This window comes from Dermochelys coriacea, chromosome 6 (genome assembly GCF_009764565.3).
Source record: "Dermochelys coriacea isolate rDerCor1 chromosome 6, rDerCor1.pri.v4, whole genome shotgun sequence".
Taxonomy (NCBI): Eukaryota; Metazoa; Chordata; order Testudines; family Dermochelyidae; genus Dermochelys; species Dermochelys coriacea.
This window is the reverse complement of record NC_050073.1, coordinates 95,374,855-95,387,535: the sequence shown is the minus strand read 5'-3', so window position 1 is coordinate 95,387,535 and position 12,681 is coordinate 95,374,855. Positions and strand designations below refer to the sequence as shown.

Sequence of the window (12,681 nt, the reverse complement as noted above, 5' to 3'; positions counted from 1 at the left end):
AAAATAGCACCAGTATATCCCCAAACAGCAGAGCTAAGGCAGTTAGATTTAAAACCGCAGCTGAAAGGCTAAGCAAACCAGACAAAACGTGTCTAAGATTCAGCTTCTGGGCTCCCACTGCAGGAACACCACAAGCTGTACACGCCCAAAGAGAATAATTTTCACTGGGTACTAAATACTTGAACCCAACAATGTCCCCTTTTCAATCTCAGTGTTTTAGGGCGATAAAAACTAGTATTCTGATCTCATGTGAATTTTCTTTTCAGAATTATTGTGGAATGAAACCACTTGTGTTTGTCTACCAGAAATTCAGAGGTATCGGGTAGCATAAATTACAATATATCATTGCCTTTTGGAGAAATGAGAAGCTCTCATAAACACCTTCCAAAATATTATCTCATTCGTGAGACAAAGTAGTGCAAACCACAAAGAATACCACCATTCATAAAGCAAGTGCACTTACTATACAACCTTGAATTACTGTATCTACTGTACTAAGCAAAAATACAAGGAATATTCTCTTTTACAGTACTATGGTCCCCTTTGACTAATTTCAGACTGAGAATCTGCTTCCCCAGTCAAAGATTCATAGATTCCAAGGCCAGAAGGGACCATTGTGATCATCTCATCAGAGATGCACCGAATCAATCCGCATCAAGGTGTGAATTTTATTCTCCACTCCCTCACTGTGGGATAGAGGGTGGGGAAAGCAAGGGCTTGATGACCTGTTAGCTAACCCTGTATCAGAAAGATTCCACCTTTCGGAATGAACTCCACAACAGTGTACATTCTCTTAGGTGGACCATGCCTGTTCCACTGTGCTGGGTTCAGTTTCCCTTCTTCTGACAGCAGCTAGTAAAGCTGAGTGCCTGCCTGACACACAAAAATCCAGGAGGACAACAGCAAGAGAGCTGTTCTGGACAGTCACTGCCAGTTGAAGAAGAGTCAATAGCACAGTAAAATCTTCAGGACTCCTCTAAATCTTTGCTTTTAAGCCAAAAAGTATTGTACCACCATATACATGGGAGCAATTGCACTCAAAACTCTGGGGACACCTAGCTGAGGTATCTTGGGCTTGCTCTACTACGTTACAGCCTTATGTCGGTATAACTACATCGCTCAGGGGTGTGGAAAATCCACACCCCTGAGCAACGCAATTATACTGACCTAAGGCCTGGTATAGAGAGAGCTACCGCTGCTCATCGTGGCTACAGTAATTAAGTCGACAGGAGAGCATCTGCACTTAGCAACGCTGTAGCTGTGCCGCTGTAAGCGCTGTAATGTAGATATAGCCTCTGAGAGTACACTCGCAGCTCTCCTATAAAGAGCTCAGAAAAACAGCACCCTGTGTGGTGGAAAAAGCTCTTTCCTGCAGGAGCTCAGATGTGACTCCGCTGATTGTAAATACCACAAAATTCTGCCACATGGTGAAAGAGAGGAAAGTGGGGGGGGGGGGGGGGGAGGAAGTTACATTTATAAAGCAAAGTTCAACTCCCATTTCCCACCATGAAGCATGTTAACTGAGTAACAGATGTGAAATAACTTAACACAGCATTTAGAGCCCAGAAGGACAAAGCAGATCAGATGTCATCAAGTTCTGTAGCACTTACTTGCATGGTAATGTGGGGTGGTGGTATGCACATTCATCTCCATTTTTACAGGCAGGCCAGTATTTGCAACGCTCAAGCACTTTCTCTTGTTTCTGCGGCACAGTCAATTCCTCCATCTCCACTGTGGGGGAGAAATGACACAGGGACCTTTTTTTATTACATGTGCAGTTTGGTTTATGAAGCAGACCACCCTTTAAATTCAGTATGTTCCCTGCACAGAGAGCTTGCCATATGTTGGTGAGAAAGCATTCATACAAAAATTGAAATCTCTCAAGATTTCAGATCACCTGAACATACACAGAGTTTAGTCAACCTCTAACTAGAGCGAAGAAAGTTAGCTGGTAAAAGCTGCAATACTTTATTTAGTGGGTTAATTTCTTAATTACAAAGTGATCAAATCAAGTGTGCACTCAATAGTTCCCCAGTGTATACTCCAGCCCAGTGAAACCTACACAAGACTGTCTCTGCTAAATCCTTGCTTTCTTCTTAAAATGGCTAAAAATATCATCCTATGGTTGGATATTTATTGTCTTCCAAGGACTTAAAGATCATCAAATGAGCTCAGTTTACTAGTAAAAAAAATGATTTTCTGCCAGATATGCAAACACAAATTGGATCCTTCCTTACTCTGACTGGACTAAGAAAAAGATTCTGCAACTGAAACTTCACTAACTGTTCTGTTGATGCATGTGTCAGAATAAAATCGCCCTTTCTCATGGACAGTTTTGGCTTTGGGAGACCATCATGAAAAAGCAGCATTTAGAAGTTACTTCTGACACTACAATCAGCAGATAGGACTCCTTGTTAACAGGACAAGCTGAGTAAGAAGGTGCAACTTTCATACAATCACTCTATTGTCAATTACTGCACTTTAATCACATCTTGGTTTCCCTCCTGCAATTCCCTTCTTCTGTTGTTCTTAAATCTCTTCCTGTCGAGTTCGGAGGATTCAGAAACCAGAGTAGGATTGCCCTAGAAAACAGGACCCTATCCCTCATTCTCTGGCATCTTCACGGGCTTCTTAACTATCCACATGCAATTCAAAATTCACACCAATATCCCTCGCCATCCTTGCAGCAATCTTTCTGCACCCTCATTCCATTATTGGCCTCATTTATGTACCCAATTCACATCCTTTCAAACCTGAGTGGTATTGCCCCATCTGAAACTCTATCTTCTCCAAGTTGCTTCACATCCTGGCTCCAATTCTTCAACTTACTCCCTTGCTTAGCTTTCTGTGCTGTGAGCAGTCCCACTGAAGCAAACTAAGCAGCACATAAAGCTAAGCATGCAAGAAGTATTTATAGGATCAGTGCCTAAATCTCTCTTTAATACTTTCTGAAACTGTCCTTTAAAAAGACCTCCAGGTATTTCACTGATTTACGGCCTGATCCAGTGAATGGAGTTGAGAGCACTCAACATAGTACCTAGCCCTGAGTTTCTTATATACAAATTCAAGAAATTTTGATGCATTGTTAATAGATGAGGATCTGACATTCTCATACTACAAATCGAAAATGGAATGTAAACGTGACCTCAAACCACTGAGTGTTTAAGGAGTCCAAGAGAAAGGAAAATCCACATTTTAAAGTGAGTGTTACTTTGCATTCAGAAATCAACATTTCAAAAGCAGAGTTCTAAACAACTTTAAAGTGGCCAATGTTCTAAATTCCTGGGCTGGCATTCTGAATGTATGAGATATTAAGAAAAACATACAGTGATCATAAGTAAAGTTTCTTCTATTTTGAAAGATTCTACCAATTTGAAAGACAGTGTTTCATTAAAAACAGCTTTTGAAATTAACAAATCTGGCTATAAAGACCATGGTTACCACCACAACCTGGAACATTTTCAATGACTCAATACAAATTAATAAGGTGCATCTCAGAACATGCAGTCCTGCCTTGGGCCAATCATGCAGCAAGTAAGGGGAATGATGGCTCTTTCTGACAAGTGAAAGTTCCCTGAAGTTTAAAAGAAACCACTTATCTAATTTTACTGACACAAAGCTGTGTGGAGAACAATTTCAGCTACTACTCTTGGTCAGCAGGTTAAACGGCCCTATCCCCTTAAAATGCTGAAATTTCACTTTTCAAAGACTGGTCTCGTTACACCCTGAACAAATAATATACAAACAAGTGCAAGGAGTGATGTTTAATGCTGGTAGGCTTGCGAGTTCTCCCAAGTATGAAAGCCCCACATTAAAAAGTAATCTAACTCCAATATGAAGGCCCTGTTGGCTAGGATAATTTACCATAAGGGCTCTCCAGCTGCCTGCTTATAACCTGCATCTGCTGTGCTTGAAAGCTTTTTAATCTCTTGTTTGCAGCTGCATTTTGGGTAACTGGCTTCGCTCCTTCAGTTATACAGATCTCCTCCTCTTCTTGATCAGATATGTACCCTGGTGGGCTGGGGACACCATCCAGTGTCACAATGAACTTGGGGCTAGCAGGCTTTTCTGATTGTGCAAGCTGCTCTCTAAAAAACAGAAGAAAACACACAGTAAAAATCACAGGGAATTTAACTCTAAGAAATTGGAGTGAAGTCAGCTGTACTGATACCAACAGAACTGTAAGAATGAGTCCAAAGGGCAAAGTACAAGGAGCATCTCATTATCCAGGATTGATTTTTTTTTTTTATTTTTTTTTTTGCCAATAATCACCCTCTTCAAATATCAACATTCCTTACTGCATCACTGACACACCAAAAAGAACAGGAATCTACACCTACAGAGAGTAGTAAATTTCACAGCCTGTGCACGCTGGCTCAAAAGGACAAATTCAGAGACTCATTGATAGGTGCAAAGTTACTAAAGGAGCACAGTTAAGTCGTTTAAAATAAGTCAATTTTGAGGCATAAAAGTGAGCTAAATGCCATTCAGAATCCTTGGAAGAAGCTATTTCATATACGATATACATGCATATACCCCCTCAGATAGACAGTGAAAGATACATGTTGAGGTCTGAAAAGAGTAGGTGAGCTTGAGTTTAGGATGGCTGCATTACTCACAACTGGCAAAGGCAAAAGTGAATTGTGCAGCCATCCCAAACAAGTGCGAACAAAGCCTTTATCTCTCACCACACCATCATGTATTCTTTATATGCTACAGTTAGAAGGGGGAAAAAAGCAACTGAAATTGAATACACATCTATTAAGGGCCTAAAATGTTTTTTAATATATTAAAAACATTACAAATATAAGGCTCAATATATCAAGAGCTTTTAGAGCTAGATGTCAGAGCACGATCCCATTGGATGGGAGGACTCACCTCTTTCCAAGGGTATAAAGCTCCAGTTTCCAGCCCTGCAGCATCATGAGATATTGGATGCTAAACATGTCTAGTACAGGTCTGAATCATGACCATCCATGGCCTTAAGTAACTGTAATGTTTGTGACAAAATATCACTTTTGGAGAGCAAAAAAGGAAACACTTCTCTGGAAGGTTGCCTTTTTTTAAACAGAAACTGCTCAGGGATTTGGAATGTTAGCAGATCCCTGGAAGAGAGGAACTAGGAGGCTAGGGGCCAGTGAGGTGATGAAAGGTACATGCTAAATGCCATTTATCACATGCCATCACATCCATTCCTGCAGTTTGTATATAAATAGGTAAAACATACACATACCCCAAAACCAGAGCTGCTCCCTATCAGGAGTTACCTAGTACTAGGATGAACTAAAAGGAGCGCTGTCCACTGGGCACTGATTTCTGCAAACCCAGTGAATTCAATACAGACCATTCTCAACAGCTACGAGTCCTGCGCTTCCCTTGGCCAAATGCCTTATAGGAAAACTCCCATAAAGCAGGGCTCCCACACACCATTTACCTACTTAATAGCTGTTTGCTGGCTTCTGGGTATAGAGGCTCCAGTTAGGTCAGCTCAGTTTTACACCCACACTCCAAGGCAAACCCAATCAGGAATACATTCACTCACTGTCCTCCTTAAATAGCTCTTACCATCTAAAATTAACATTAACCTTGCTGTTTGCCTCCGTTCTCTACACACTTATAGTTCAAAATGATAAGTGGCTAGAGGACATGACTACAACCAAAAGACCGTTTTAAAATTTTTAGCATTTAGTCTGATGGGTAAGGCTACGTTTATGTCATGGAGGTCATGGAAATCACGGAATCCATAACTTCCAGAGATCTCCGTGACATTCTCTGCTTCAGCCCCAGGGGCTGTGGGACTCTCAAGCTGGCAGGCAGCAAGGGGCCCCCTGCAAGGTTCCAGCAACAGGTGACAGACTCCTGAGATGGCTTTCCTCAGGATTGTAGCAACAGGCAACAGCCTCCCGGGGAGGGGGAGTGGAGGAGGACGCCTTGGGCGAGCAGCTGGGGATGTCCCGTTTTCTCTTTGGGAAATATGGTCACCTGCCGCTTCCAGCTGCCATGGGCCGAAGGGGAACCCCACAGCTCCCAGCCATGATGGTGGCGGGGGAAACTATGGAGCCGCAGCAGCAAAAGTCACAGACAAGTCACAGCTTCCGTGAATTTGTTTATTGCCTGTGACATATCCATGCCTTTTACTAAAAATAACCATGACAAAATCTTAGTCTGACTGATGAGGTAAGAGTAAATATAACAAGTAAAAAAGTTAAACAAAATTAAAACTCCTTAACAAGAGCCCATGCAAACTATTGCTTAGATTTCAGCAAGATGTAACAGCTGTAATAAAAGTTACAATACAAGTGGGCCACCCTCTGATACCCGCAAGCCATCCAGTTCTTTTTTCCATTTTCTAGTAAATGAAAAAATTGCTCTAACCACAACCAAGCCTGGGACACATTTTCAATTTAAAAGAAATGAGCGTCAGGATTTCTGAGTTTTAGTTGGGCTGTAGGCTCTTTTGTCCATTTTTCATCAGTCTTGACTGAGCTTCTGCAGCATGGAAACAAAGAAATGTATTGAATTTGTTCTTCCAACTATGGAACCTATTACATTTAAATAAACATTCTAACCAATTACAAGATACATTAAAGTAACAAGACTTGGCTTGTATTTGGTCCTGTTACTTTAAATGAAGTAAAGGACTGACTTTTTACCTTGTCTGTATAAGACGTCCTGAAAGTGCCCGCATTGCCTCAGCAGCCTTCTTCCCCAATTCCTGGGTCTGTGGCACTACTATTTCCTCAGATAGCTTTGGCTTTTTCAGAATAAATGATCTAGTATCAGTGTGGACCACAGACTCCACGTCATAATAATCTGATAGAAAAATTGGATCAAAGTTGGAATAAAAGAACCACCGTATTGCACTTTAGTATGCAGTCATGTTTTCGAATAATAATTTAGAAGAGACCAACCTACTAGCATTTTGTTTTCAATTCTCTGTACTAGTTTTTAACAGGGTAGATAAAAATCAATTATTTTTTTAAAATAAAAAAATTAAAAAATTGATTTTTTAAATTTGAATTGGATTTTTTTTTTTTAGGAAAAAAAAACCTATCTAAAGATAGTTTTAATTTAGATACATTATAGCTCAAAGATATCTCATATATATCTAATATATTCATGTAATGTTTAAGAAAAGTTCTGTAAATGAGTTCCAATAGTTCATGGATTAGGGACCCAATCTTATGGGGTTCTGTATAGATTATTTAGGTTAATCTTACTATCTCCCCAATGGAATTCAGTGCTCAGTCTAGAAGATACCGTCAGAGATGCTTAGTTTTGCAGTTCTCAAACTGTGGATTTGTGTCTCCAGAGATAACATGCTTGTTAACAGCAAAAATGTTTTAAATAAATAAATCATATACAGAGGTGAGAAATAGTTAAATAAAACAATTTAAATGTCTGTCTGGTGATATTCTCCTCCTAATACAGCATGGCAAGAAAACCCTCCAAATATTAATGATTAACCTGTTGAATTGGAGATATTTATGAAGTCATTGGGAGGTGAACTATCTGCTTCATTTAACTTTGGTAAATGAAATAACCAAACAATCATTCATTTTCTGATATAACTAAAACTAATCCGAAAAGTTTTCAAAATAAATCACTTCAAAAATGTATAGCGTGTACCTTCTAAAAATGAAACCTACATCTATCTCTGAGCTGTGAAGAATATGTATTAAGGTTATAACAACCAACAAAAATGCACTTTGATGTAGAAATCCATGATTAAATCGAGTCTTCCTGACTAGTGATTTAAATCATGATTTAAATCAATTTGATTTAAATCAAATCCACCCTGGTTTTTAAAACAGAAAATGAGTGTACTTCCTTCTTTATGCACCAACTCTGATTATATCAGCTGAAGGTGTAGCAGCATACGGCCTGATCACTAGGCGTTTGTTATTGGGTTGGCTCTGCAGAAGCAGCTGGATCCATACGCCAGTATCTCATTTTTGGCACCTACTGATGGAAAGATTTTACTTAACATGTAAAAACTAGAGGACATTACAATAACTAATTTAAAGGGAAGTGCTACTTTAAACCTAAAACACAATGACCTCTTTGGTCAAACTATCACATTTTCAAAAAGAAAAAAAGAAAAGCCATCTTTAACCTTGAGTCATTTGCAAAGTTTCTTCAATTAACGGTTCAATCTGGAGTCGGGAAAAGAGCTGCGTTTGTTGAGTTCCTAAAGAAAATACGGATTAGAAGCACATTTTACTGCATGTCAAAATTAAAAGAGGACCCAGCTGCTAACTCCTTTCTTTCTGATCTTTAAAAAAAAAAAAAAAAAAAAATCAATTCTAACAGAGGAAGAAATTTTCATTTCTGTGTTTCATTTGTGTGTTTCATTTCTCCGTCTCGAATGTTCCAAAACATATAGCAATAAAACATTTCCTCCAACAGGACACATCACACCAAAAACCAGCTGTTTAAAGAGTCCAGTCTTTCCCATTGTTGTGATTGTGCATGGATTATGTTTGTGGATGCATGATCTTCTGGGAGAAACAGTACTATGAAGATCAGTTCTGCTTGCACCTTTGTCCCTCATTTTTACAGGGATTGTCTATATTTTGAGTAGCACAGCGCGTATCCCCATTTCCAGCTGCCTCCTCTCAGGGACACTCAAATGTAAGGAACTAACTAAAACAGAGCATACTTTATGCTTTAAAATTGCTAGACAAATGAGGTTAGCACATTCTTCTGCATTAGATTTATTGTTAAAGTTTGGAAAAATTAGTTTTACTTAGTATATGTCTACACTTAAAAGGCTACATCTGTGCAGCTGCGCTGCTATAGCGCTTCAGTGGAGACACTGCGTATGCTGATGGGAGGGTTTCTCCTATCAGTTTAGGTAATCCACATCCCCAAGAGGTGGTAGCTAAGCCAACAGAAAAATTCTTCTGACAACCTAGTGCTGTATACACAGGGGGATAGGTTGATATAGCTACATCTCTCAAGAGTATGGATTTGTCACACACCTGAGAGATGTAGCTACACTGATGTAAGTACCTAGTGTAAACCAGCCCTTATAGTATGTTGACAGTGTTCCTAAGCAGTCATTTCCATTTAAAACCCCCAACATTTAGTTTACATAGTTTATAAACATTAAACCATCTCATATACAGATGCTGGAGAAGTTTTCCTTACATTATAAACAAACTATTCAAACTCACTCCTATTCTGAAGTAATCTGCCATCATAATGCTATCGACCAATGTGGCTAGATAAAAAAATAAAAACAAAAAGGAGGGATTGAAAAAACAGTGATTAATTTTAACAGGAAATTGTCACCCCTCAGACAATGAAGTTGAGCCAACCTGACAGCAGTCCAACTCAAATCCATTTTACCCTTTAATTTAATCTAGATATTTGCTGTGTTTTATTCATGCTGTTTCTATATCACCATAATTTTTTTTTTTTTAAAGCCAAGAATTCCTCCCTGAACATTTCACACTGGGACACACTTCATTTCTCCAGTGGCACACACCTGACCAGGTTTGTTTATAGCAAAGATGCACAGAAAATAGTGGGCAATGAGGGTTCCTCAAAAAAGTTTCTGTTGCAGTAGTATGTGGTTAAGACCCCAATCCCGCAAACAATCAGAGGGACCACTCACAGTAGCGAAGTTAAGCACATGTTTGTTTGCAGGATCAGTGATTAACTGAGCTAAAAGTATTAACATTAAGCGATAATAAATGTTCAGTGAACTCCACTTTGGTTGGTATAATATTGGGAAAATCCCTTTAAGTTTAGAGTGTACATGTAATTCCATATCTACCCAAAAGCAGAATACCATATTTAGAATCCCCAGGAGACAGAGACCCCCTGTCAACTTGAAATCTGGTCAGTTTCACAAAATGAAAACAACTGAATGTCCTACACCCAAGTCTCCAGGACAACTTTTCTCTTTAAATGTTTTTCTCTCCTCAGTTGCTATGTGAAAGACACACAAACAGCAGGCCCAAGCTTATGCTCTAATAAATTTGTTAGTCTCTAAGGTGCCACAAGTACTCCTTTTCTTTTTGCGAATACAGACTAACACGGCTGCTACTCTGAAACCTATATATACAGGGGAAACAATGAAACTAAGTATAAGAAAAAAAGCTCTCAAATGCACAAAGTAAACATTGACAAAGAGAGAAAAACAATTTGCTACTTGCTGTTGCTAGAAAAACACCTAAGATTATTATATTTGATAGAGATTAGAGGAAACAAAGTTTCAGTGTGATTATTAAATTGACAGTGTTCCTTTAACACAATTGACATTTATTGGATTTTTTAAAAACTATTTTCATCTCAATTTCTTCTTAATTTTGATGCTAATATTATGAAATACAGATTTTAGAAAAAGAAGGGGGAAGAAAGACCTTTACTAGTAGATATAATTTATATTCAGCTCATTTGGTTCAAAGACATAAAACCACATGTTGTTCAAGACCTTGGCCCATGTGGAGCCCAACACAGGATTAGGTCTTTTATTACTCCAATCACTTATTTATGTTGTATGTTATCTAAGATTTTGCCAGGATTTCTGAAGCCATGAAAGCAGCACACAAAAATCTCTATCTCATCTATGAGTGCAGTTACATGAAGAGTAGATAAAAGCTCTACAGAATGAGCAACTATGGGCTAATTCTAAGTGACCCTCTTTGAGAAAATGGAAATACATCATCACACTGTTAAAGGTTGTATCAAAGAACTTGGAAAACTTAGGGATGAAGACACCCAAAATTCTGAAGGGATAAACCAATAAAGACTTACCTCAGGACACTCAACTCTTGCCAGGGTTCAATAATAGTCATGAAATGCCCACATTGGTCATTATTGCTAATTTAGACCGGAGAAGTGTCTTCCAAGGGAAGACTATTTTTTTGGCCAACTGTAAGTCTAAAAAGATAAATTATATAGTTTGGGTATATACATGATATAAAAATGATTTTTTGTGCTTCCTTTGGGATCTCACAATTCTAGCATTGAATCTCAAAAAATATAATTATAACAGGTTTAGGTTTTTCATCCAAGCTGGATGGGGACTGAATGATCTATGAGCCCTTCCCACAACTATCTGGAAGGTAAGCAGAAGAGCTCAATAACTTTTTTTTTTTTAAATGGGATTACCTTTGTCAGTGTTTCCAAAGGCAAAAATTAATTTTATTATTTCCTGTCTCACGGCTTTCAAAATCCATTAGTTTTGGTAGGAACACTCCAAACTGCCTGTCACATTCACTTGCTAAGGTTGCATATTCATTTCTTTCAATCTCTAAAGCAGAGATTTCAGCTTCATTCTTTGCAACCCAGGCATTCAGGGCAGAAATATCTGCTTGAGCTGTTAGAATAATTTCTTTTATTCCCTTAATTTTAGCCAAGATCTTTGGATTTTTTTTCCAACATGTTTAAAACAGTAACTGAATCCTCGGATTCATCAGAGTGTCACACAACAGCTTCTCTTTCAGTTAACCCAGGTGAGGTGTTTAACCTGTTGCTCTTGGCACTGCCCTTTGATGTAGGAAAAGCTAAATACTTTGCTGACATTTTCAGAGTTATACTCTTTATTGCCTTTAATGTTAAGTCAGTTTTCTTTTAGCAGTTTTATAACAAAGGTGAAGACAGAGCTTGATGTTTAAGTAACCACTGTCTTAACAGTCTTCCCGCAACCCTTCACTACAGTACATTTTAAAACCTATACAAAGAAAGTGGTAAAAACTTTTGAAGACAACTCATCTGATAACAGTAGCACTGAAACTATTTTGTAATATCTTATAGCACACTGCACCTTGATTCTAAATCTCCAGTGCTGTAATTCTCTCTCTTTTGTAAGATACTGATCAAGCCTTCCCTCCTGTGAAGAGTACAGTCAAAAATACTAAGGATGCGGAAATAGTAACCAAACATAATACATACGCAAATAAGTGTATCCTGATTGGCAGCAACTCCATTATGTGAAATTATTCACTATGAACCAGAAGGCTATACAAATCTTTGCTTCCTGCTTGGCTCATCTGAGGTGATTATTACATATTACACTTTTGCTCCAGAAACCTCAATGGCTTTCAGCTCATTTCCAGGTATAACACAAGGGGCTGGTTTTGATCTATACAGCCCTTTATGGTTTTGATTCTTGGCTTCTAAGAGAGTCCAACAGCTACAGAAGCAACTAATAAGCTGCGGCACCACTAGAAGGTGCTCAAATCTGCTTCTCCAGTGCATACTTTGTTTTTCTCTGGTGCACTTTCAGTTTTATATGCTACCATAATGCACATGTGACCAAACAACTTGATAATCAGCCTGTAACAGGATTCCATGTTTAAGTAAAGTAACTTTCCCGTGTATCGGTTTTTGAAAAGTATTATCAGAATTACCTTGAATTCTTTCTAAAGTCTGTTCCTTAGGTTCTTCTGCCTCAATCTGGGCGCTCACTCTGGAAGGTTGGCTCTGTACATGGATCACTTCTAACAGAGGTTCATCCTGAGCAATTCTTGTTCTGGGCGCAACTGGAACTGTCTGCTTCTGTGGAACTTTACATAGAATCATAGAATATCAGGGTTGGAAGGGACCTCAGGAGATCATCTAGTCCAACCCCCTGCTCAAAGCAGGCACAATCCCCAATTTTTGCCCCAGATCCCTAAATGGCCCCCTCAAGGATTGAACTCACAACCCTGGGTTTCGCAGGCCATA

The 12,681-nt window shown here is 38.8% G+C and overlaps 1 protein-coding gene across 3 annotated transcripts in view; it reads right to left on the bottom strand.

The window, feature by feature from the left end:
- Positions 1-12,681, bottom strand: part of ZC3H14 (zinc finger CCCH-type containing 14) — a 47,449-nt gene that overhangs the window by 6,838 nt on the left and 27,930 nt on the right. For 2 of the 3 annotated variants that reach the window (XM_038404490.2, XM_038404491.2), the window contains exons 9-13: positions 12,366-12,521; positions 8,117-8,191; positions 6,654-6,813; positions 3,865-4,088; positions 1,611-1,731 (exon numbers count right to left, since the gene is read on the bottom strand). In XM_038404490.2, coding sequence (XP_038260418.2) covers positions 1,611-1,731; positions 3,865-4,088; positions 6,654-6,813; positions 8,117-8,191; positions 12,366-12,521 — 736 coding nt within the window. The remainder of the gene's footprint in view (positions 1-1,610; positions 1,732-3,864; positions 4,089-6,653; positions 6,814-8,116; positions 8,192-12,365; positions 12,522-12,681) is intronic. The other variant, XM_043517738.1, reaches the window with a different exon arrangement.